Source organism: Mixophyes fleayi, chromosome 5 (genome assembly GCF_038048845.1).
Source record: "Mixophyes fleayi isolate aMixFle1 chromosome 5, aMixFle1.hap1, whole genome shotgun sequence".
Taxonomy (NCBI): Eukaryota; Metazoa; Chordata; class Amphibia; order Anura; family Limnodynastidae; genus Mixophyes; species Mixophyes fleayi.
The window spans coordinates 17,312,840-17,339,576 of record NC_134406.1 but is presented as its reverse complement, the minus strand read 5'-3'; the positions used below and the strand labels follow the sequence as shown (position 1 = coordinate 17,339,576).

The window sequence follows — 26,737 nt, the reverse complement described above, 5'->3', positions numbered from 1 at the left end:
TTGGTAAAATGCCAGAATTTATAATGAAGCAGGAATTCGGAACAAGGCTACAATTCATGTATTGTAAAAACTAACAAACCTGCTCTAAAACGACATGGATATTTGAAGTCACCAAGCAGTTTACATTATTCACCTAGATTTTTATTATTCTTCCATAATGGGGTTGTTTTTTTTAGCAGAAAGCTGTGAAATACCAGCTAATCCTAGTCTTTACCCTGTAATTGGAAATCAAAAGTGTTCTATTACAGTATAAAAATAACCTTTCAATTAAACTTATGATGATATTTGTCTAATGGCTGTAACGGTATCAGACGATATAATGCTTATATTTTAATTTGACAAATTATATGTCATACAGTTTATAGGACATAATAAAAGAAAATGAATAAAAGAAAAAAAAAAAAAAAAAACACTTTGGGAAAATGCAGAAAGAACATGGGTGTTTCAGAAAAAGGATATATTGGAGGGTTATGGGGGTAAACATACAAAAGAGAGGACACGCTAGTAACAAAGAAACTAAAAACAGTGTTGCAGAAATAACCAGAATTATCTGTAATACTAGACACATATTTTAGTGACAGGTTCTCAAGTGTGACATATTAGGGTTTTATGTGGCTGACATATCTGACATAAAAGAATGTTTTATGTATTGTATACATTCATAAACAAGTATACAAATAACCATATACTACAGAAATAAATTAAATACTTTTAAAAGTACAGACTGCAACCACATTAAATTGGTAAATTAGCTGGACAAAAGCTGTAGGCATTACTATCAAATAATCAAAATAAATAATAAAAAAAAAAAACATTAATACAATCTAAACTGCCCTTTAATTAAGTCCGCTGTACATTGCTCAGACTCCTTTTTCAAGACCATAGCAACATGATTTTCAGCCCTGCCCCAAAACATGCAGTCAGGGGGGGTTTCAGTGAAAGGGTTGATTGGTGGGATGACAAACCAGCTTCTGATACCATAATAAACTGTGATTGACAGATGTCAGACTCCACTAGACACAATGCAAAGCAAAATTCAGCACTGAATTGGTTACCTAAGTTGCAGAATCACATGCACAAACACAAAAGGTAATATATATTAGGATTATTAAATGTATATAGTAGCCAAAAACCGTGCATCTAAAGAATGGAAATCGCAGTGTGCAGCAGCATTCACAATCTACAGCATTGCAAATCTATATGGGCTGCTCTGCGGGGGGGAGCTATCAGCTGCCCCTATGAGAGGGGTAAATTCGGAGTCCTATGCAGACATCCTGACACCTGTTCTCCAGCAGCCTGCAGACCCCCACCCAGGCTGTTTATTTGTAGCTCCCATTGACTTGCAGCACAGACACAATAAGACAGACACAGCAACAAACACAGGGAATGTCAGTACAGGGCTCCTTACATTCCAAATAAATAAATGCACCTTAGGTAACAGCAGTAATATAGTGTCCATCACATACATCTACATAGGATTTGCATCTCATTCCAGAGTATGCTGGAAATTGTTGCAATCAAATATTCTGTATTTCCACTAATATTGTAGGGAATATTTGTATTATTTTTTTTCTATTAATAGATGGGAGCATTGGAGTGCAAAGCCAGATCTGATCCCTGTAGTCCTCCTAACAAGCATTGCTTTGTGCCTGCAAACTGCAGCCATGGGGTTAATTGCCCCCCTCTAAATCCTCATCTTACCTTCATGTCACTGATGATGGTCTGGAAGAGACCTCCCAGAGCACTGCACTCCTTCTCTATCACAGCCTCCATTTTCAGTATGGGATCAATCCAGATAACAAGAGAGGAGGGAGGGAGGAGAAATCCACCAGGAGGATCCCACTGCTGCAGATCACCACCAGATCCCCTGTGTGATCTTCCTGACTGCAACCAGTCTCTCGCCTCTTATTTACAGCAGGAGAGTAGAGAGCCAAGGGATGGGCTGTGCACAGTGCGACCCCCAAGCTAAATCCTTCTGCATGCAGCGGAGATCACCTGATTCAGACACTCAAAAGCCCCCCAAGCTGATCCCCCAAGACAAGATCCATTGCTGGTCAGTGGAGGACATGGTGGGGATCCAGCCTAGAATGCAGAAGTAGGGGAAGGTCAGGAATCAGCAGCACACAGGGATCTTGGAGAAGAGACCTAGGACTGCCATGCACCACAATCCCTGCTCTGTCAAGCTATGCACTGGCTGGCTCTTCCCCTTCCGTCTGGATAATGAGTCCTTGCACGGCGCCCCCTGCTGGACGTCTTCGGAACTGTCCAGGCATCTGCACTATTGTGTCTGCACTGTGCAGCCCACATGCATCCTGGGCATAGTGCATTATTTATTATTTTATTTTTTAATTATTCATAGGGTTAACAATAATCTAATCACGTTATCTATTTACAGTTAACTGTGGACAAGTAATGCCGTTCATTGCAAACAGAATGAATGGTCCCAGTTTTTACACATCAGATGCAAAAGCAGATTGCTATCTTTACTGAATAATTGAGGTACTGCAGATGGCATGTTTACTAAATATATAATACATGGACACTCTGTCCAACTTTATTTTATTACTATGTTTATTTATTTTTATTAGAATGCATAGTTGTTTACATAAGCACTGGACCACTTTAGCTTGTTCTGTGGGATGTTTATATGATTAATGGATGGACAAATGCACAGTACAACTTATCTTACTCTAGACGTAGGTGGCAGTTCTCAGTATCAGTTCCTATTCTGTGTGTATGGACAACTTCACCTGTAAGCTATTGTATGTGCAATTCTCAATATCTTTCCTTCTTATATGTATGTGGCAGCTGTTCATAGTACTGCATCAGTATCTGTTTGCTGTTTCAGTATCTGTCCTTATTTTGTATGTAAGGATAAATGCACAGTATTACTGCTCCTAGCAGCACTGGAATTGTACTCAGCTCTGCTCAGGGAGTAGATATCAGCATCTACTGTTGAGAATTCTGTCCTCCAGCTGCTGCCAAATGAAGCTTTTCTGGTACACTGTAAGATTGATGCGCTGTGGGAGGGGATGGAGGCATAGAGCTCAGTTCCACTGGTAGATCTGTCATTACACAACTGATTTACACTGAGAATATGACATAAAGATGGTCAAGGTTCTGCTCCCTGCTCTTCCCCACCCCCAACTACACGTTCCCCCATTTACAGTTACTCCTCCACCAACTTTACCGGCCACCTCTGGATATAAAGTTCTGCTCAATGTTTTGTCCAGTCTCCAGGTAAGTAAAAGTGGCAGAAGTGAGAGACCAGGCACCCATCGCAGCAGCCCCTTGTTCCCTTCCCTCCCCCCACCCTCCTGGGTCTCCTTACCCCACCCCAAGTATAATCCTTGGCAGGCCTGTGCTTAGGTACCTTGTACACCACTTCCCCTCCACTCAGCTCCCCTGGGGGCAATAATTAAACAACATAGTACTCACAGACCCACTGACAATCAATACACAAAAAAGCCACAAACACCAAAGGCAATGCTGAGTGACTGCAAACATGACATTTTATTATTAGACCATAAAGGTAGATGGCTAAAGTGTGAAAGTGCTGAGTAAAAGCACCTAATGGTACCATAGGCAAACCGAGGGGGGGGTTTCCTAGTGTCTGGAAGCTCCCTCCCAGCATGGGGCACTGTATGCTTGAGGTGGCTTGCCCCGTGTATATGATTGGGATAGGAATTGCCTGTGTATATAATGTGACTAGGAAGAGTTGGAGAGCAGCCAAGCACTGTCTAAAATTATAGTCACGCCCCCATGCATGCTGGTCACGCCCACTGGCGGCATAGTGTGGAAACCCCCCTCTGCAAATCCTGCGTTTGCCCCTGGGTATACCTAGCGGATTCACAGGTGCACGCCCACGTCTTAGAACCGCCCCCAGGAAAGCAGTCTCCACCTTTGTTTTTTGGGGTTACTAGTTCAACTGGAAATGCACATGCTGGAAATAGTAAAAACGTTGCTGGCATTATCAGCTCCTTATGCCGGAAATTTGAAGCATGCATCGTGAAGCCCCTTTGGGTGCCCCCAAACTGCCATGTTCTGCCCATTGGAAAATGCTACATTTTGCATCCCCACAGATACGTCATCTCGGCCCACCAATGCTACTTATGCGTCCACAAAAGTAAGTGCATAATATAGAGTTCAAGCCCTCCTGAGACAGAATCATGTTCAGGAGCGAGTTCATCTTTGCAGCCAACATTCAACATTTGTATATAGTACACACAAAATTGTTGGCTGGGGGCAGATATTCCGCCCATCCTCCCGTGGCCCCTGCTCTGCTCTGTTGGGAGGACTGTGCAGTAAAGCTCCAGTTTCACTGTGCATACTCTGAGATAATAGTGGAGACAGTGATAGCCCCTGTATATGCCTACACACACTAGTAACCACACTAGTAACCACCGCCGTTGTACAGTGTGCAACAGCTACAGCCCCCCCTCAACAATCACTGAGCGCCTATTTCTGTAGTCATTGCCCAAGAACACAGCCATGAATAAAGAATGGTACCAAAACATCCTCCAAGAGCAACTAATCCCAACTATCCAAGAACAGTTTGGGGATGAACAATGCCTTTTCTAGCATGATGGGGCACCTTGCCATAAGGCAAAAGTGATAACTAAGTGGCTCCGGGATCAAAACATCGAAATTTTGGATCCATGGCCAGGAAACTCCCCAGACCTTAATCCCATTGAGAATTTGTGGTCAATCCTCAAGAGGCGGGTGGACAAACAAAACCCCACAAATTCTGACAAACTCCAAGCATTGCTTAGGCAAGAATGGGCGGCCATCAGTCAGTATGTGGCCCAGAAGTTGATTGACAGCATGCCAGGGCGAATTACAGAGATCTTCAAAAGAAGGGTCAACACTGCAAATATTGACTCTTTGCATAAACTTAAGGTAATTAATAAAAGCCTTTAACACTTATGGAATACTTATGTAATTTTACTTCAGTTTACCATAGCAACATCTGACAAAAAGGTCTAAAAACACTGAAGCAGCAAACTTTGTGAAAACCAATATTTGTGTCATTCTCAAAGCTTTTGTCCATGACTGTATGCATGGGCGGACCCAGACATTTGTCCTACCCGGGGCGATTTTAGGGGGGGGGGGGGGGGGTGATTTAGGCCCCGCCCCCTTTCTGTGTTCTAAGGCTGCCGGCGGCTGCACAGTATGTGCTGGTCCGTTCAGCAGTGAAAGTGTGCTGTCCCGCTGCTCTGATTGTGTTTAAAACACAATCAGAGCAGCCGGGCAGCATACTGTCACTGCTGAACGGACCTGCACAGTGTGCAGCTGTCGGCAGCAAGCCCCTGGTAGGGGGGGCGATAGCCCCGATCGCCCCCCCCTCCTGGATCTGCCACTGACTGTATGTGATCCAATCAAGCCACTGACCTATAGTTGTGGGAGGTGCTTCAGTTGCCTGTAATGGAATGTGGAGATATAATACTTTACTTTGTAACAGAGCAGCAGTGAAATATCCGAGCAACATAAAAAAATGTATTTTTACCTCCATGGTCCATAACGGATCATTTCAATTGGAATTTAGTGGTCCTTTAATGTATGTAATACATACACAGTAATTTCTAGAAATACAATAACAATGGAATATTGTCAATACATGGCAACACAATACAGCATTGTGTGAACTGTGGACTCCAAGTAACTGTAATTGCCAGTGTGAGTCTATTGTTAAGATCATTTGAGGTTTATATTCTAACTAATAATATGTTTTTATTTTAACTGGCAACTCACACAACAGACACATCCTTCAAATGTACTGTGTTATGTCAGGCACCAGTCCCTCGTAGCTGAAAATTGTTCTATTTTATAAAGGTTAGACACTCGGTTTTGCTTCATTAAAGAACAAATATGTTCTGCTTTGTGGGGAAGCTGGTTATTTACATTGAAAAAGTGCAAATGTTTGGTCATTTTGGGCAGTTGTGTGTATTGTATCTGTATATGTGTAGTAGAATTATGCATATTTACACATTTTTCGTTTAAAATTTCAGGAGGGCAAAATCTTATCAAGGCTTAATTCTGGGATCTGCCACTGGTTTTAGTCCTGAACCCCCAGCATCTAACTTCTTATATTGCCCTTGTAACCTATGGCTAAGAATGGAAGGCGTTAAGAACTTGAACAGCCTTTAATGACTTGCTCCATTGTAATTTTGTAGATAAATGCTTCATTTATTGTTGTAGGAAGTCAGTATGGGACCTTTGTAGTTGCAAAGTGAAGAATTCGGAAGCTTGTCTTTCTGCCAATCATTCTAAATACAATTGTATTATCAGTCTCCTATTTGTGCACACACCATCCATCTACTGAAAATACTTGTATATATCTTGCTGTAAACAAATGAAGAAAGATGAAACAATATGGGGCATATTCAATTGTTGGCGTTACATGTAAAAGTAACGCGGCGTGCGCACTATTACCATCATTACGGTAATAGTGCGCGTAAACACCATTATTACGGTAATTTTCACGCTGGATTTCAGCTCGCAGCTCAGGGAGCCCTTTCTGAATTTTTTTTTACACACACACTAAGAATTTAGTAGGTCAGTGTATAACTCCGCCCAGCAGGTGGCGCTGCAGCTTGGTTTTATTTTTTCCACACACAGACAGACTAACACACGCCACTAGACATTTATATTATAGATATATACTCGATGGGGAAGGGGCCCTACTACATATTTTCAAGTGGTTTAGAAGGATCTTTTTCCACAGCTAACATCAAGCTGACAAGATGTGAGAGTAATTACACAGAACCCCTGCGGAGAACTCATTTTGAAAGGCAAGGTGGGAGTGTCACCTGTCCATCAAGCTAGGGCTGTGGGAGGGGTGTGAGGTTTTTAAACTTGTATTTTTTCATTGTTCAGGGTGACCGATGCCGAATAAGGTGGCCGTTGACTAGGGAGCTGGTCTCTGTTAGCTGAGCATTAGGGTTATAAAAAAGTTTGTGGAACTTTATGTTGTGAGTTTCAGGTTCTGAAAGGAAAGCCCCTTTTATTGACTATTGTCTTGACTTACAATTACAGGCATAGAAAATGATGGGTACATTTTTATAATTTTTTTACTTATGCTCATTCTTCTGAGTACTTCAGCTTATAAACCTATCAATTGCAAGGGGAATGGGAAAACTATTAAACCAATCCCATGCTTCTGATTGGTTTATTGGTTCACAGGTTCAACCAAGGCAGAAAATAAACTATATTCCCACCATTTCCCGTTTCTCTTGTCAGTTGATCAATTAAATCAGTGCTGTGAAGGAATACTTAAAGGACTGACGACATTGCTTCTACTCCCTTTTTTAAGGCAACAGTTGACAGTGCATAGGTGAGGTAAGTTGGAGTTTATCTGTATAACATATTTAATTAGAGTGTTTGTTTGTTAAACTGTAATTGTTATAATTAAACTATATTACTGAAGCGATTAATATACCTCAGATAACTGTCGGATTTAAACTATGTCCACCATGCTTTTTTTTCAACCCACTACAGGTTAAGGGTAGGTGCTTCTCTAATTAAACAGTTACTGACAGGATTGCAGACATACTATGCAGAAATGCACTGGGTAGATTGCTGGAGTGGTCTACGGGGCAGGACCAGTGATGTCATAGCAGCTCAAATGACTGCATTCTCAGAATGCATCAGATTCCGTTAGGGCACTGTTCTAAAAATATGGGAAGGGCTTCAGCTCTCTGTGATTGGTTAGGGAGGTAATCCTTTACTTTTTAACAGAGCTGTGGTTGAATAACAGGTTAACATTGAACAGTTACCTTCATGATTAGTGTACTGGCCAGAGGTGTTGGTGACATCCTGTCCAGCATTCTCATAGCTCTTACAGAATGGTGGATGCTTTGGATGCTCTTTATTTGTGGTTGGTTCTGGGTGACAGAAATTTGATATACAGATTCTGCTGTCTGCTGTATGGCTGCTAAGTAGAGACAAACTGAAGTTCAGTATCTTGTGCATCAAACCAATGATATATCTCAAATAAAATGAGAGCACTTGGGTTCACTGTTATATGTATTACTGTTGCTTAAAGTAAGTTAAACAGCATATGGGCTAGAATAGAGGGGTTGGATTGAAATGTCGACAATGAACATGTTGACATTCAGAATGCTGACACCGTAATGACGACAGTCAGAACGTCGACACAGTCAAAAGGTCGACATTCACATGTTTATTAGGTCAACAGGGTTAAAATGTCGACAATGTGAATTATGTTTACCTACTGCCATTTAACCCTTTAGTTAAAGGGATAAAATAAAAATCGATACCATATTTTCAATACTATCAAGACATAGAATTCTCTGCACTCACCAAAGATGCTATTAATACTATTCAAGCTGTACTCTGTATACTAAGCTTATACCATATATTAAAACATAAAGGGCCTGATTCATTAAGGAACGTAAAATACCGTATTTTGTGAAACAATCACTCTGCGCATGCTCAGAAGCAGACAGGGTTAAAATGTTGACAATGTGAAATATGAACGGCCAATTCATCTTCAAGCGCAAAGGACACTTGCAACAGACTACAATTTCATGGGCGGAATGGGGAGGGGAATGGGCGTATACAAGTAGTCAATGTTAATGTGCAGTAAGGGAGCGCCAAGCTAGAGTGCACACAACAACATCCGATTCAAGCGTTGGTCATCCCTAAGGTTCGTGTTTTCCTGCCGTATCACTTGCACCAGCTACAGGTCGGGTGCAAGTACCGAGTGATAGTGATGATGGATGTGTATGTATGATAGAATATGTGTTCCGGAGCAGCTGTACAAATGCATTTTATGTACAGTGGATATTAATAACAGCATAACAGATGACAATAATTGAATACCTATTTTTCTGTGCGTTTTGCTGGGACTTTATATTCCACATATATATTGGACGTATCCTGAGAATTTGTATTCCGAATACTTTCAAATTGAGGCACATTTAATCTAGAAAAGCCATATATGTATTTGAAATAAATGTTATTACAATTAAAAAAATTAGATTTATTTGAGAACATTTGTGCCTGGAGACATTTCTAAATAGAATCCATGCAAAGCCTGTTTCTCTGATACACTCTCTTGTCCTGTAAGGTGCTCTCTGAGAACAATGTGTTGTTTAAGCTTTAGAGGGAACATTTTACTGTTTTCAGAAAGAGCGATGTTAGTAAACTTCTAATTATTCTTGGACTTTGCGTATCTCAAGACAAGGTAGGATAGCAAAAGGTGCAATGCCAAAAAGGAGAGAAGGTGTCTGCGGGGGAGGAGGGGGAAAAGGGGCACTTTGGAGAGAGGGGCAAAAGAACTGAAATAACCCAGAATTCAGGCTAGAGTATTTGTTGTAAAGGGAGAAAATCTGCAAAATGAGTAACATTTGGGTGCATGGTGATTGCGTGTAAAGCATTCGCCTCCCATGTCTATTAAATAAAATAAGGGCAAGGTAAAGCAACCTGTAAATACCATTGTAGTTCAAAAAAACAAGAAATATGTAAACAAACAACATACAATCGCGTAAGACATATCAACAATTACACTATAAAATAGGAGAACACAACAGTGCATAGGCAAACCGAGGGGGTTTTCCTAGTGCCTGAAAACCCCCTCCAAGCCTGGGTCACTGTATAATTGAGGTGGCTGGACCCTGCCACACTCCACACGGCTCTGCTGGAAAAGGGAGAGCTGCGTGCACCTAACAGTAGTGCACGCAGCATTGCCCATGTATATCATGGGGATAGGGAGAGTTGGAGAGCAGCCAACGCTGTCTAAAATTATAGCCACGCCCCCATGCATGCTGGTCACTCCCACTGGTGGCGTGGTGTGGAAACCCCCCTCTGCAAATCCTGCGTTTGCCCCTGCAATGGGAACGTAACATTATAGTTAACATAATATCAGCATATGAACCAATAAGCAAACTATCAAAATCAACAAGAAATGTAGCCAGAGACAACAATGTGCCCCAATTCTAGTCGACTAGGAAGGAGAACAGCCTAGAAACACGTATATTAACAATAAACTATAATAGCAGACTATACTCGCGGCTGCCCAAACTACAGTATGCCTACCAATAACAGAGTAAATGCCGTATAGGCAGAGCATACCTAGACCTGTGTTCAACAAGATCCGCTCATTGAATACAGGCGTGTGTATGCCTGAATTATGTGTGTTTGTAAAAAGACATACAATATGTTATTATTACATGCCTTAATGAATCAGGCCCAGTATTTCCTTTTTTTTTATCAATTATCAAAGCTAATATCTCATTTATATTTTGGCGCGTTCACATGATTTACAGTATATGGGAAAAACCTTTCGGAAAAAATGTAAACGTTTTATTTCAACATGTAAACAGTATAAGGAATATTAGAAAAGCTCTTACCGATTTGCTATCTCACTTTGAATTATAACACAATAGCAATGCGGCTCAAGTGAATGCATAGGCATTGCATTAATTGCCCCAAATTTACATTGGGGTGAGAGAAAATGCAATCTCCTGAAAAGAGAAAAATGTAATCTTGTAGTAGGCATACATTAGGATTTAATAAAGCAATCATATATATATATATACATGTGTGTGTGCGTATGTAGAAAAAAGTGATTATTATACATATATATATATATCACTTTTTTTTTTCAAGTCCCCCTTAACTTACCTTTCAATCGCCCTGTTCTTCGAGTCCGATCCTGTTCTCTTCTTCGTCACTGTTCTGCGCTTCTCCGTGCTGCGCTCCTCCGTGCTCCTCCATGCTGCGCTCACAGCGAATGTTGGGCGTGATGACGTCATCACATCTAACATTCCCTGTGAGCGCAGCACAGAAGAGGGGACCAGGGAGGGAGCCGGATCGCCACCTGACCTGAACAGTCAGGTGACCGCAAAAGATAGGGGTTTTTTTTCGTGTTTTTTTTATTTATAGGAGACCTGCCTCGGGCCCCCTTGTCCACTGAGCCCCCGGGCACCTGCCCGTCATGCCCAGTCGGAAAGACGGCCCTGATTATATTCCAGCTCAGTATCCTCCAAAATTTTCGATATTTTTAATGGCCTTCTTTTAGATTTTTATATGTCCTTATACTCAATTAATTTGGATTATTAACTTAGTCTGCCCTGTTATTTTGTGTTGTCAATATTCTATTCTAACTTTTATATGTGTGTGTGAGTGTATAGTTGTTACTTTTATCAGACAGTGAAATTCTTTGATGTTTTCTCATAATTTGATCAGAATAATTGTATAATTGAGTTATATTATTTCAATTTTTAAGTATATAATTACTGAATTAATTCTGCAACCAGCTTGTTGAGATGTTTTGTATACTGCACGATCATCCATTTAGTTTGAAATTTGTAATTCTTTACATAATCACAGGAATTATATGGATTAATGTCCTAATTGAAATGATTCTATATATTTTTAATTCAATTGATTATGACCAATAGTGGCAATCATGATATATAGTTAAAATGGATAGAAACAACAGCGCTGATATAGATATATGGCAGCCCGTATGTGGCTACTCCTATCCACAAAGGAGTAAAAATGAGCTCAATATATATAGTACAATGCCACAATTGACGGCGCCTAATATCGTAACACACAAATTTTCAAGGTTATAACAAAAAACGACATATAGACAAAAATGGTCCAAAATAATGGCAGCTCTTAAAAGCCGTTTGTTCCAAATGTATAGCCCCTTTTTAATGATTATACATTCCGTCCGGATCCACACGAAAAACCCCCTTAGGGAGATGTACTCACCAGAAATGGGTAGTACATCAGCGTGTATGACTCTCCCACGGTCACTCCGTTTGTTCCGTGAACCTCTCCACAAACTATAGTTAGGATGACGTCCTCTGCTGTGAATCCAATCATCGGACAGGGAAAGAAGATGGGGGGAGTGGTCACGTCTTCCGTTTTCTCACCGATCCACGATCCTATGTACTTTGACCACGATTTTCCTTTTATAACCTCAGCACATGATATCCATGTGTTTCTCCCACAATCACTTTCTTAAATTCTTCTGCCTGAGCGCATGGATGCTGTGCTCCAATCTTAATGCCGGCTGCTGGTAATTATGTTCTGTTCAATTTAGGCACTGCTGGGAGTACACATCCACTATAGTGTGAAGACGCTCGGTATATGGGAGGAGTTACCGTCTGTCTGATTGCAGAAATGCTGTGCTCCAATCTCAATATCGGCTGTTAGTAATAGACAACAAGCTGTTGTAAACCAACAGTCACTTGAACCAGAAAGTGTAGCAATATAAGTCCAACCCCGGGGTTCATACGAGGCGCCTCTGATGAAACGGCATGAATTTTGGACCATTTTTGTCTATATGTCGTTTTTTGTTATATCCTTGAAAATTTGTGTGTTACGATATTAGGCGCCTTCAGTTGTGGCATTGTACTATATATAGTGGCAATCATGAGTTCTCCTCTACTTGTTAGCATCGCTGATTCACTTGGGTTCGATTCCAACTAATGTGCTCCGGTTTCCTCCCACAATCTGAAAGCTTACTAGTAGGCTAATTGGTTGCTGACAAAAATGGCCCATTTTGTGTGTGTGTGTGGTAGAGAATTTAGACTGTAAGGTCCAATGGGGCAGGAACTGATGAAAATAATTAAATATTCTCTGTGTGACATGATGGCACTATATAAATAATTGGTAATAATGCGAGTGGAGTTATTGTTGTGTATGATAACTTTATTGGAAACCCCCATGATAGCGGATATTATAACCTCACAACACAGCTGTGGCAACATGGAACGATCTTCTCTTGAGGATAGTGGCTGAAGAGAAATCAGAAAACAGTTGAAGGTCAGAAAGAACCTCTGTATTTTCCGCTGCTCTGGTTGCTCTCAGAAGCTGCTCTTTCACATGGAGAAAATGCATCCTGAGGAGCGTATCTCTGGGGGAAGATCCCGTAAATGCTCTAGGTTTACGCAGTCTGTGAACCCTATAAATAATGAGATCATGCTCTGCAGACGAGGGGAGCAGTTTGCGGAAGAGTGCAGTGACATAGGAGACAAGGTCAACATTGACCACTAATTCCGAGATGCCTCTGATTTTAATGTTATTTAGTCTCTACTGGTCCTCCATGTCCACCATTTTATCTTTAAAGGATTGCAATTCTTCTTGCAGCATGTCATGAGCATCTATTAAATTGTTGTGAGATGCTAGCAACGCTCCCATATTCTGTTCAAGATGGTTAGTGTGGTCTCCTATTTCTGCTATTTCTCCTTTTAGTTCTTGAATGAATGCTCTCATGGTAGTAACGAGCTTGGAGTTGAGATTAGCAAGCATAGGTTGCATAGTGTCCACAGTTAGAGGAGCACAAGGATCAAGATTGGCAGGAAGGAGTAGTAGGGTGGTCCATAGCCCCAGAGGTTAAGGTGGTCGCAGTTTCTGAGAGAGGTTGGATCTCCGGTGGAGAATGGGTCTTCTTGTCTGTGCCAGCCGCTAGGCTATTAAAGTAGTTCACAGTAGGTATGGGTTTGGTACCCGTGAGATTTTTCGGGTCCATCATGCACACAAAAGGACAGAAACCATTAAGATAGTTTGTCACAAAGGTGTGGAGGAGGCTGTAGCAAATAGTCAGGTCAAAACAGGTGATACAGATAGTAAGACATAGGTGGGCCACTGAGGTTGAGGCTAGTGACCAGACATAATCGGATGTATGTAGATAGAAGCGTGGGAGCGAAAGGCACCTTCACAGTCAGGCACCAGTAATCCAAACAAGGAGGAGATGCTCTGCTAAACAGACAGTAGATACAAAAATGTATATGCGGGTGTAGGGGGTAAGGTGATGTGGAGGGATCAACCTAGACTGCCACAGAAACGTCGCCCTCAAGATTGAACCAGCACACAAGGCTGGCAAAGCACCGGCTGTAATTCTAAATAGCAGGAGCTTATAAGGGGTGTAGAAATTGCACAGAGCACAAAATTTGTCAATCTGTATGTGAGATGAGGCTTGAGGTTAACAGGTGCCTTAATTGAAGTAGAATATATATACGAGGGGCACCATGTGGTGCTCCCGTCAAGTGTAAGGCCTTCTGACTGATAGGTCACACGTCCCAATTCTGCATGGAGAGAGCCATAAATAAATAAATTTAAATTTTTGCAGCTTCCATGCAATATCAACAGGATACAATAAGCAATATACATATTTACAATGAACTACAATGTCCCCTTATCCACATGTAATTAGACACTGCAGTTGTACTCTGTTGAGCTGGGGAACAAAAGCAAGGACTATAAAAAATACATGCTATAATCCACATTATGTGAGAAACGAGGGACAGGCTGGTTAGGGTGATATTAATACCTCATTTCACCACACCCTCCTTCATCTGCAGTTCTATCTGCTCTGTCCTTCCCCTGCAGTTCTCTCTTCCCCTCCTTCCCTGCAGTTCTCTCTCCCCCTCCTCCCCTGCAGTTTTCTCTCCCCCTCCTCCCCTGTAGTTCTCTTCCCCTCCTCCCCTGCAGTTCTCTTCCCCTCCTCCCCTGCAGTTCTCTTCCCCTCCTCCCCTGCAGTTCTCTCTTCCCCTCCTCCCCTGCAGTTGTCTCTTCCCCTCCTCCCCTGCAGTTGTCTCTTCCCCTCCTCCCCTGCAGTTGTCTCTTCCCCTCCTCCCCTGCAGTTCTCTTCCCCTCCTCCCCTGCAGTTCTCTTCCCCTCCTCCCCTGCAGTTCTCTCTTCCCCTCCTCCCCTACAGTTCTCTCTTCCCCTCCTCCCCTGCAGTTCTCTCTTCCCCTCCTCCCCTGCAGTTGTCTCTTCCCCTCCTCCCCTGCAGTTGTCTCTTCCCCTCCTCCCCTGCAGTTGTCTCTTTCACTTCTCCCCTGCAGTTGTCTCTTCCCCTCCTCCCCTGCAGTTCTCTCTTCCCCTCCTCCCCTGCAGTTCTCTCTTCTCCTCCTCCCCTGCAGTTCTCTTCCCCTCCTCCCCTGCAGTTCTCTTCTCCCCCTCCTCCCCTGCAGTTCTCTCTTCCCCTCCTCCCCTGCAGTTCTCTTCCCCTCCTCCCCTGCAGTTCTCTCTCCCCCTCCTCCCCTGCAGTTCTCTTCCCCTCCCCCCCTGCAGTTCTCTTCCCCTCCTCCCCTGCAGTTCTCTCTTCCCCTCCTCCCCTGCAGTTGTCTCTTCCCCTCCTCCCCTGCAGTTGTCTCTTCCCCTCCTCCCCTGCAGTTGTCTCTTCCCCTCCTCCCCTGCAGTTCTCTTCCCCTCCTCCCCTGCAGTTCTCTTCCCCTCCTCCCCTGCAGTTGTCTTCCCCTCCTCCCCTGCAGTTCTCTCTTCCCCTCCTCCCCTGCAGTTCTCTCTTCCCCTCCTCCCCTGCAGTTCTCTCTTCCCCTCCTCCCCTGCAGTTCTCTCTTCCCCTCCTCCCCTGCAGTTCTCTTCCCCTCCTCCCCTGCAGTTCCCTCTTCCCCTCCTCCCCTGCAGTTCTCTCTTCCCCTCCTCCCCTGCAGTTCTCTTCCCCTCCTCCCCTGAAGTTCTCTCTTCCCCTTCTCCCCTGCAGTTCTCTCTTCCCCTCCTCCCCTGCACTTCTCTCTTCCCCTCCTCCCCTGCAGTTCTCTTCCCCTCCTCCCCTGCAGTTCTCTTCCCCTCCTCCCCTGCAGTTCTCTCTCCCCCTCTCCCTGTAGTTCTCTTTTCCCCTCCTCCCCTGCAGTTCTCTCTTCCCCTCCTCCCCTGCAGTTATCTTCCCCTCCTCCCCTGCAGTTCTCTCTTCCCCTCCTTCCCCTGCAGATCTCTTCCACTTCCTCCCCTGCAGTTCTCTTCTCCCCCTCCTCCCCTGCAGTTCTCTTCTCCCCTCCTCCACCTGCAGTTCTCTCTTCCCCTCCTCCCCTCCTCCCCTGCAGTTCTCTTCCCCTCCTCCCCTGAAGTTCTCTCTTCCCCTCCTCCCCTGCAGTTCTCTTCCCCTCCTCCCCTGCAGTTCTCTCTTTCCCTCCTCCCCTGCAGTTCTCTCTTCCCCTCCTCCCCTGCAGTTCTCTTCCCCTCCTTCCCCTGCAGTTCTCTCTTCCCCTCCTCCCCTGCAGTTCTCTTCCCCTCCTCCCCTGCAGTTCTTTCTTCCCCTCCTCCCCTGCAGTTCTCTTCCCATCCTGCCCTGCAGTTCTCTTCCCATCCTGCCCTGCAGTTCTCTTTCCCCCTCCTCCCCTGCAGTTCTCTTCTCCCCCTCCTCCCCTGCAGTTCTCTCTCCCCCTCCTCCCTCTGCAGTCCTCTCTTCCAAAATCCAGTAATATTGCAGTAAAACTTAAAAATTGTGATATTGCCTAAATGTGAATTGGAATGATCACTGCAAATATATATTGATAGCTTCATATGAAAGGTAGGAAGACCCTGCTCACTACAACTTTCAATATAAATTGTTCAATATTTCAATATAAATATTCAATTAATTGTTATAAACTAAAAAGTATTCATGCAGGTCGCCTGTGACAGATGCAGTATAGGCGGCTACAGTAGGGAAGTGGGTACAATAAGGGATATTTTATAAAAGTGAGGGCAACTGAAAATGTTATTAAAAATAACTGATGATGCTTTAAAGGAACAATAACACTGCATCATGTTCCATTAAAGAGTTTTTATTTTGAATGTTACATTTTTTTTTAATTATTATTATTATTATTATACAATTTTTTTGTTCTTTTTTAAGTTCTGTAATGTTGTTTTTGCATTGCTCAATTTCTGCTGATTTTACTACTATTTCAAACACTACAGCTGCTCGCGGCACATACGGCCTCTCCTTCCTCTGCCTTGTCCCGCCACTGAAGCAAACATAACACAACTTAACAATATGTAAATATTCAAACAGATGTTTATATGAGCTATTTAATGACTCATGTAAAAAAAAAATCTGTTTCTTTGATATGGTAACAGTTATTAAGTTTCCCTGTAAACGAATTACAGCGAACCAGTAATTATTATATTTTTACACCTCTCAGTAACAAAACTTCCTTTCACCCATTGGTTTATGTCAACTCTCTACAGTATAAATCAAAACTTTTTCAGAATACGGAATATCTTCTCTTTCTTTAGTGAATAGATTGCTGCGCATACTCGGCCAGTCCGTATAATACCAGCTTTATACACAATATAATAGGCTCTCGATACATCACATAATCCTTTTGTACTTAATACCAAAATAGTTTTTTTTTTTCTTTTGCAGTATTCTTGGCGAAGCAACATCTCCTTACAGGGAAACCTGGCTGAGAATTTTAATCCTTTGAGCCAAGATGTTTTCTTGTAACAAGTTTGTACAGAGCAATAAACTGTTCAATTAAGTGTGTGGGAACTTTTCAAGTGAGTACTAGAACGACTTATGTATAGGTCAGGTGAAGGTGTCAACACGGAGCAACGTTCTTGTTGTCTTGAGTATAGTGGATGTCTGCAAAACGGGGAAGTATACCAACAACAAATATAGAATTTAATTACCATTAAAATAGTTATATTCTTTATCTGCCATTCTGTATACATACTAGTATTAACTGCTTATTAATTAATAATACATTGAACAAGATTTTCAGAACACAGCCCTTTGATGTGCTGCAATTTATAGTCCTTCGAGTAATATCGTATTGCACTGTACTATTTAACTTGCACCAATGGATTGGATTTGGTGAAAGCAACACACATGAAATGGGTTTTCGACATGATGATTTTATCATTTATGTGTGTATGACTGTAATAACAATAAAAGTTTGTTTCATGTAGAGGCATTTGACCCCATAAACCTTTGCCTTTGGTTCAACAGTAGCCTCTCCTCACTGCTCTGTGCTGTTAGAGGACCCTGCTAATTCTACTATCTATGTCCCAGCCTGTGACTTTCTGCTTGTCTCCACCCCGCTCCTCACATCATGACACTGTCCCTGTCACATGCAGCCCTGTCCTCACTAACATAATGATGAATTCTCAGCCTCCCACAAGGTCTGCAGACTCATCTCCTGAAATACTCTGCACAACTGTTAATATTTTGGTGATCTGAGCTGGATGCAGTTTTCTATCCCCTGCAGTTTGGTCCATTATACTGCACATTGTATCTGATAGTCTCTCCCAAAGTTGTCTGAGGCTCCCTCCTTGTGGGGGTTGCTGAAGATTCAGTCCACCGAGGAAAGCTTCGGCTGACCTAGGGGTAAAGGTATGGTACAGTGTCCTGTCTGGTAGAGCTCCTTGTTGAATCATCATCATCACCATTTATTTATATAGCACCACTGATTCTGCAGCGCTGTACAGAGAACTCACTCAAATCAGTCCCTGCCCCATTGGAGCTTACAGTCTAAATTCCCTAACATACACACACACACACACACAGACAGAGAGAGAGAGAGACTAGGGTCAATTTTGATACCAACCAATTAACCTACAAATATGTTTCTGGAGTGTGGGAGGAAACCGGAGCACCCGGAGGAAACCCACGCAAACACGGGAGAACATACAAACTCCACACAGATAAGGCCATGGTTGGGAATTGAACTCATGACCCCAGCGCTGTGAGGCAGAAGTGCTAACCACTTAGCCACCGTATACCTGATTTAAAGCGCATTTCGTTCGGTAAGCATCCCTTAATGCATCAAAATAAGTTATATTTCAATATAATGAACTGTTTAAGTGTATCTATTCAATTATTGAAGGTAGCAGTTTTCGGCTTAACCAATTTTCAATCCACTACGAGCATCACTGAGACATAAGGTAGAAAATCACAGCACGTTGCATTCACATGATTATAATGTCTTGGTTCTTCTGTAAGTACGGGATGAGTACTCTTGATATATTTAAGTACATTGGGTGTGACCATATTTTGCATACTCTTCAGAAAAATTCTACATAGAGAAGAGCGCCACCTGTAGGGAGCTGCAGCTTTTGCATGACTAAATGACCAAATAGGAAAGAAGGTTTCTACTTGGATCTAGAGATGGGCGGGTCCGGTTCTCCGAGAACCGAACCCACCCGAACTTTGGGTATCCGAGTACCGAGCTGAGCAGCTCGGTACTCTCCCGCCCATTCCGAATCCAAATCGAGGCCGAACGTCATTGTGACGTCGTCGGATCTCGGGACTCGGTTCTCGCGATACTTCAACTTTATAAATACACGCCTCCACAGCAATCCATCGCCATTTGACAGAGGGAGAGAGCAGGGTGTAGTCATAGGCTAATTAGAGCAGGGACAGAGAATACCATATTGTTCTTGCAATTGCTCTAACCAAAATCGCTAGTGCAGAGAGGAGGATAGAGGTTTATTATTTTTTCTTCATATTTGGCACTCCCCAGCGCTTTTGGGGTGTCCCCCATAATTGTGCATTAATATTTCTGGCTGTCAAAAGTCATATCTGTCAGCAGTATCTACTAAATAATTTGTAGCACACCTCAGTGTTTTTGGGGTGTCCTCCCTAATTGTGCATTAATATTTCTGGCTGTCAAAAGTCATATCTGTCAGCAGTATCTACTCAATAATTTTTAGCACTCCTCAGTGTTTTTGGGGTGTCCTCCCTAATTGTGCATTAATATTTCTGGCTGTCAAAAGTCATATCTGTCAGCAGTATCTACTCAATAATTTTTAGCACTCCTCAGTGTTTTTGGGGTGTCCTCCCTAATTGTGCATTAATATTTCTGGCTGTCAAAAGTCATATCTGTCAGCAGTATCTACTCAATAATTTTTAGCACTCCTCAGTGTTTTTGGGGTGTCCTCCCTAATTGTGCATTAATATTTCTGGCTGTCAAAAGTCATATCTGTCAGCAGTATCTACTCAATAATTTTTAGCACTCCTCAGTGTTTTTGGGGTGTCCTCCCTAATTGTGCATTAATATTTCTGGCTGTCAAAAGTCATATCTGTCAGCAGTATCTACTAAATAATTTGTAGCACACCTCAGTGTTTTTGGGGTGTCCTCCCTAATTGTGCATTAATATTTCTGGCTGTCAAAAGTCATATCTGTCAGCAGTATCTACTCAATAATTTTTAGCACTCCTCAGTGTTTTTGGGGTGTCCTCCCTAATTGTGCATTAATATTTCTGGCTGTCAAAAGTCATATCTGTCAGCAGTATCTACTCAATAATTTTTAGCACTCCTCAGTGTTTTTGGGGTGTCCTCCCTAATTGTGCATTAATATTTCTGGCTGTCAAAAGTCATATCTGTCAGCAGTATCTACTCAATAATTTTTAGCACTCCTCAGTGTTTTTGGGGTGTCCTCCCTAATTGTGCATTAATATTTCTGGCTGTCAAAAGTCATATCTGTCAGCAGTATCTACTCAATAATTTTTAGCACTCCTCAGTGTTTTTGGGGTGTCCTCCCTAATTGTGCATTAATATTTCTGGCTGTCAAAAGTCATATCTGTCAGCAGTATCTACTCAATAATTTTTAGCACTCCTCAGTGTTTTTGGGGTGTCCTCCCTAATTGTGCATTAATATTTCTGGCTGTCAAAAGTCATATCTGTCAGCAGTATCTACTCAATAATTTTTAGCACTCCTCAGTGTTTTTGGGGTGTCCTCCCTAATTGTGCATTAATATTTCTGGCTGTCAAAAGTCATATCTGTCAGCAGTATCTACTAAATAATTTGTAGCACACCTCAGTGTTTTTGGGGTGTCCTCCCTAATTGTGCATTAATATTTCTGGCTGTCAAAAGTCATATCTGTCAGCAGTATCTACTCAATAATTTTTAGCACTCCTCAGTGTTTTTGGGGTGTCCTCCCTAATTGTGCATTAATATTTCTGGCTGTCAAAAGTCATATCTGTCAGCAGTATCTACTCAATAATTTTTAGCACTCCTCAGTGTTTTTGGGGTGTCCTCCCTAATTGTGCATTAATATTTCTGGCTGTCAAAAGTCATATCTGTCAGCAGTATCTACTAAATAATTTGTAGCACACCTCAGTGTTTTTGGGGTGTCCTCCCTAATTGTGCATTAATATTTCTGGCTGTCAAAAGTCATATCTGTCAGCAGTATCTACTCAATAATTTTTAGCACTCCTCAGTGTTTTTGGGGTGTCCTCCCTAATTGTGCATTAATATTTCTGGCTGTCAAAAGTCATATCTGTCAGCAGTATCTACTCAATAATTTTTAGCACTCCTCAGTGTTTTTGGGGTGTCCTCCCTAATTGTGCATTAATATTTCTGGCTGTCAAAAGTCATATCTGTCAGCAGTATCTACTCAATAATTTTTAGCACTCCTCAGTGTTTTTGGGGTGTCCTCCCTAATTGTGCATTAATATTTCTGGCTGTCAAAAGTCATATCTGTCAGCAGTATCTACTCAATAATTTTTAGCACTCCTCAGTGTTTTTGGGGTGTCCTCCCTAATTGTGCATTAATATTTCTGGCTGTCAAAAGTCATATCTGTCAGCAGTATCTACTAAATAATTTGTAGCACACCTCAGTGTTTTTGGGGTGTCCTCCCTAATTGTGCATTAATATTTCTGGCTGTCAAAAGTCATATCTGTCAGCAGTATCTACTCAATAATTTTTAGCACTCCTCAGTGTTTTTGGGGTGTCCTCCCTAATTGTGCATTAATATTTCTGGCTGTCAAAAGTCATATCTGTCAGCAGTATCTACTCAATAATTTTTAGCACTCCTCAGTGTTTTTGGGGTGTCCTCCCTAATTGTGCATTAATATTTCTGGCTGTCAAAAGTCATATCTGTCAGCAGTATCTACTCAATAATTTTTAGCACTCCTCAGTGTTTTTGGGGTGTCCTCCCTAATTGTGCATTAATATTTCTGGCTGTCAAAAGTCATATCTGTCAGCAGTATCTACTCAATAATTTTTAGCACTCAGTGTTTTTGGGGTGTCCTCCCTAATTGTGCATTAATATTTCTGGCTGTCAAAAGTCATATCTGTCAGCAGTATCTACTCAATAATTTTTAGCACTCCTCAGTGTTTTTGGGGTGTCCTCCCTAATTGTGCATTAATATTTCTGGCTGTCAAAAGTCATATCTGTCAGCAGTATCTACTAAATAATTTGTAGCACACCTCAGTGTTTTTGGGGTGTCCTCCCTAATTGTGCATTAATATTTCTGGCTGTCAAAAGTCATATCTGTCAGCAGTATCTACTCAATAATTTTTAGCACTCCTCAGTGTTTTTGGGGTGTCCTCCCTAATTGTGCATTAATATTTCTGGCTGTCAAAAGTCATATCTGTCAGCAGTATCTACTCAATAATTTTTAGCACTCCTCAGTGTTTTTGGGGTGTCCTCCCTAATTGTGCATTAATATTTCTGGCTGTCAAAAGTCATATCTGTCAGCAGTATCTACTCAATAATTTTTAGCACTCCTCAGTGTTTTTGGGGTGTCCTCCCTAATTGTGCATTAATATTTCTGGCTGTCAAAAGTCATATCTGTCAGCAGTATCTACTCAATAATTTTTAGCACTCCTCAGTGTTTTTGGGGTGTCCTCCCTAATTGTGCATTAATATTTCTGGCTGTCAAAAGTCATATCTGTCAGCAGTATCTACTCAATAATTTTTAGCACTCCTCAGTGTTTTTGGGGTGTCCTCCCTAATTGTGCATTAATATTTCTGGCTGTCAAAAGTCATATCTGTCAGCAGTATCTACTCAATAATTTTTAGCACTCCTCAGTGTTTTTGGGGTGTCCTCCCTAATTGTGCATTAATATTTCTGGCTGTCAAAAGTCATATCTGTCAGCAGTATCTACTCAATAATTTTTAGCACTCCTCAGTGTTTTTGGGGTGTCCTCCCTAATTGTGCATTAATATTTCTGGCTGTCAAAAGTCATATCTGTCAGCAGTATCTACTCAATAATTTTTAGCACTCCTCAGTGTTTTTGGGGTGTCCTCCCTAATTGTGCATTAATATTTCTGGCTGTCAAAAGTCATATCTGTCAGCAGTATCTACTCAATAATTTTTAGCACTCCTCAGTGGTTTGCGCTCAGAATGGATTCAAAGCAGTCCACATATGATCTAAATGAGCAACCAGGTTCTGTCACCAGTCCTGATGTTAGTGTTCCCAGTACGTCATCTGGCCAAGGCGATGTCAAACAACAGAGTGTTTTCAAATTAGTGCAAAAAACAAAAACCAAAAAAAAATTTACTGTATTGAAGCGAAAAAGAAGTGTAACTGAGCAAAAGTTAAGTGACGATAAAAAAAAAATTGCAAGCATGCCATTCTACACACGCAGTGGCAAAGAGAGAATGAGGCCTTCACCTTTGGCTATTAGTGGCAGATCCCAAAAAGTTACCCAGGCTACAATTGGTGCACAACTACTGTTACGCGTCAAAGCTGAGCTGCAAGATACCAGTGAGGCATTACAGGAGAATATTTGCTCTGATTCACAAATGACAACAATCCCTGTGGAGAGTCCATCCAACAGTGGGATGTCTAATCGTGAGCATTCTGCTGATGTGTGCCTTAATAGCCCGAGTGTAGCCGGTGATACCCAAATTGAGGATGCCACTTTGGAATTAGAAGAGGATGAGGGGGAGATTTGTGTAGGCGACGAGGGCGCTAATGAGGATGTTGATGAGGATGAGGTTGTTTGTGTAAGTCCTGCACCAGTGGCAGCAGTTCTGGCACGTGACAAGAAAAAGGCCATTGTCATGCCTGGGCATAAAACAAAAAAATCCACTTCTTATGTGTGGAATTATTTCTACCCAAATCCAGACAACAATTGTATAGCCATTTGTAGTGTATGTGAAGCCACAGTCAGTCGAGGGAGGGACCTTAACCATCTTGGAACCTCGTCTATGTTACGCCATTTAACGAGAGTTCATGGCAAAGTGTTGGGAAAAGCTGAAAGTTCTTCCCAAAAGAATACAAGCACTCCCTCATCAGCTAAGACCCTCCGCTCACCGACATACCGACGGCTACAAAATACACCCACCACACCATCCTCATCAATATCCTCAGTAGCGCTCGGAGTTAGCCCGGCATCCCACTTAAGGCTGGATGACTCCGGCACTATTATTGATTCCTCTGAAGAAAGCGTTAGTCCTGCTGCTGCTGTTGCTGCTGCTGGGGGTGAATCGTCATCCCAGAGGCAGGTGAATAAAATGAGCAGTCCTACATTTCAGCAATTAACTGTGAAACAATCATTTGCGAGGGGAAGCAAATATGACAGCAGTCACCCAGTCGCCAAGCGAATCACAGACGCCATGGCTGCAATGTTAGTGTTAGATCTGCGTCCAATCTCCACAATAAACGCAGCTGGTTTTTCACAGTTAATTGAGGTTTTGTGTCCGCGTTACAGAATTCCATCGCGACACCATTTCTCCCGTAAAGCTATTCCACAACTATACCAAAAAGTGTGTAAAAATGTAGAGATTGCGCTGAAAAATGCCATTCTGCCCACTGTTCACTTAACCACAGATATGTGGACAAGTGGAAGTGGCCAAACCAAAGACTTTATGACTGTGACAGCCCACTGGGTTGGTCATTCACCTTCACCAGCAGGAACAGCAGCAGCATGTACACCACTACGTAACATTTGTCACAGGCAGGCCACTCTTTGTATCACCGGCTTCACTAACAGGCATACGGCTGACAATTTGTTACGCAAACTGAGAGATGTGATTGATGCATGGCTTATACCACTCGGACTCTCCCCAGGGTATGTCATTTCAGATAACGCCAACAATATAGTGCGAGCATTACAGCTGGGTGATTTCCAACATATTCCCTGTTTTGCTCACACCATCAACTTGGTGGTGCAGAGCTTCCTACGAAATAACCGTGAGGTGCAGGAGATGCTTTCGGTGGCCCGTAAAATTTCAGGCCATTTCAGGCATTCAGCCACAGCATGTAGGAGATTACAGCAGCTCCAAGAGCAGTTTAACTTGCCCTGCCACCAACTTAAGCAAGAGGTGGTAACTCGGTGGAATTCCACCCTGTACATGCTTCAGAGGATGGAGGAACAGCGCAAAGCCATCCAAGCATATTGCACAAGTCATGACATTGGGAAAGGAGGGGGGATGTATTTCACTCTTGCACAGTGGGGAATCCTTTCAGTGCTGTGCAAGGTGCTGAAACCATTTGAAGTTGTGACATGTGAGGTCAGTGCAGACTCTGCTAGTTTGAGCCAAGTCATTCCTTTAATTAGACTATTGGAAAAGCAGCTTGAGAAAATGAAGGAGGAGCTGAAAGCAAGCAATTCAGCAAAGTATGTTGGCCTTGTCGATCAAGTACTTAATTCGCTTCACAATGATCCTCGAGTTATTAAGATCTTGAACTCGGATCAGTACGTTTTGGCCACTGTGCTTGATCCAAGGTTTAAAACCTACATTGAGTCTTTACTTGTAAATGAGCGAGATGTGAACTTTTGCAAGGAGCTATTGCTCAGCAAGTTGGCCGCTGAACTGGGCCTCGGCTTGACGACGTGTCCTCCTTCACTTTCTCAAGCTGTTGCTCGTAAAAAATTAAATTTCCAAAAAAGAAGCAGGGAAGACACAGGGGGCAGACGAGAACAATTTAACATCTGGGCTGGTTTGAAGGATTTTTCAAAAAAATGTGTCACTTTGCCCATAAGTCCATCCAATATGAGTATAAACATGCAAAGGATGGTGGAGGATTACTTTCAAGAGGTAGTTGATATGGAAATGTCAGACAGTCCCTTTCCTTACTGGGAAGAAAAGCAGGCCATTTGGAAACCCATGTACAAACTTGCTTTGCAATACCTAAGCTGCCCACCCTCCAGTGTGTACTCTGAACGAGTGTTCAGCACAGCAGGGAACTTAGTCAGTGATCGCCGTAGAAGGTTACTTCCCAAAAATGTGGAGAAAATGATGTTTATAAAAATGAACTACATCTTCCACGAGGAAGGCCTTCACCATCCAAGACATCCAAGCACTGACTGTTCTCTAATGGCGGATTCAAGCGGCGATGAATTGATAGTCTGTGATGATGACGTACACACTGATGAGGGTGAGGATGAAGCTGAAGATGATGCCGATAACATCTTTTTAAAACTTTCTATGTAAGTGTAGGGTGCAATCTACCCCCAAAGAGGAAAGGGACTTGTGGCATTTCCATATCACATACCATCTTGAAAGGCTGCTGTTAGGGCAATTTATCCTTAAGGGTAGGGTGTCATAGACAGAGTGACCCTAAACTGGCTTTGTCCATTTTTCATAATATTGTACAGTCTATAATGGCTGAATTTTTTGGTATTTTATACAAGTGGAGGGGGGCCTAGAGAGACAGAGTGACCCCAAACTGTCTTTCTCCATGTCAATTAATATTGTACAGTCTATAATGGCTGAATTTTTTAGTATTTTATACAAGTGGAGGGGGGCCTAGAGAGACAGAAACCAAACTGGCTTTCTCCATGTCAATTAATATTGTACAGTCTATAATGGCTGAATTTTTTGGTATTTTATACAAGTGGAGGGGGGCCTAGAGAGACAGAGTGACCCCAAACTGTCTTTCTCCATGTCAATTAATATTGTACAGTCTATAATGGCTGAATTTTTTAGTATTTTATACAAGTGGAGGGGGGCCTAGAGAGACAGAAACCAAACTGGCTTTCTCCATGTCAATTAATATTGTACAGTCTATAATGGCTGAATTTTTTGCTATTTTATACAAGTGGAGGGGGGCCTTGAGAGACAGAAACCAAACTGGCTTTTTCCATTTCTTTACATATTTAACTATAAGTGTAGGGTGTAATATACATTCAAAGACGATGGCTGCATTGCCAATATGCATAGATGGAGAGGAAGACAATCTGTTTTGTGTGTAGAATAGGCCTACCAACGAAGAATTAAACTGTTTTTTTGGATGATTTATTACCTCAACAATTAGATTACTTGTCTCTAAAACAGTTGGAGCACTA

General features: G+C 42.3%; 1 protein-coding gene across 9 annotated transcripts in view; it reads right to left on the bottom strand.

Annotated features, from left to right (window-relative positions):
- Positions 1 to 2,203, bottom strand: part of MTSS1 (MTSS I-BAR domain containing 1) — a 131,684-nt gene extending 129,481 nt beyond the window's left edge. For all 9 annotated transcript variants that reach the window (XM_075211730.1, XM_075211736.1, XM_075211739.1 and 6 more), the window contains exon 1: positions 1,702 to 2,203. In XM_075211730.1, the coding sequence (XP_075067831.1) occupies positions 1,702 to 1,773 (72 nt within the window). In that variant the 5' untranslated portion in view covers positions 1,774 to 2,203. The remainder of the gene's footprint in view (positions 1 to 1,701) is intronic.
- Between the last annotated feature and the right edge of the window lie 24,534 nt (positions 2,204 to 26,737).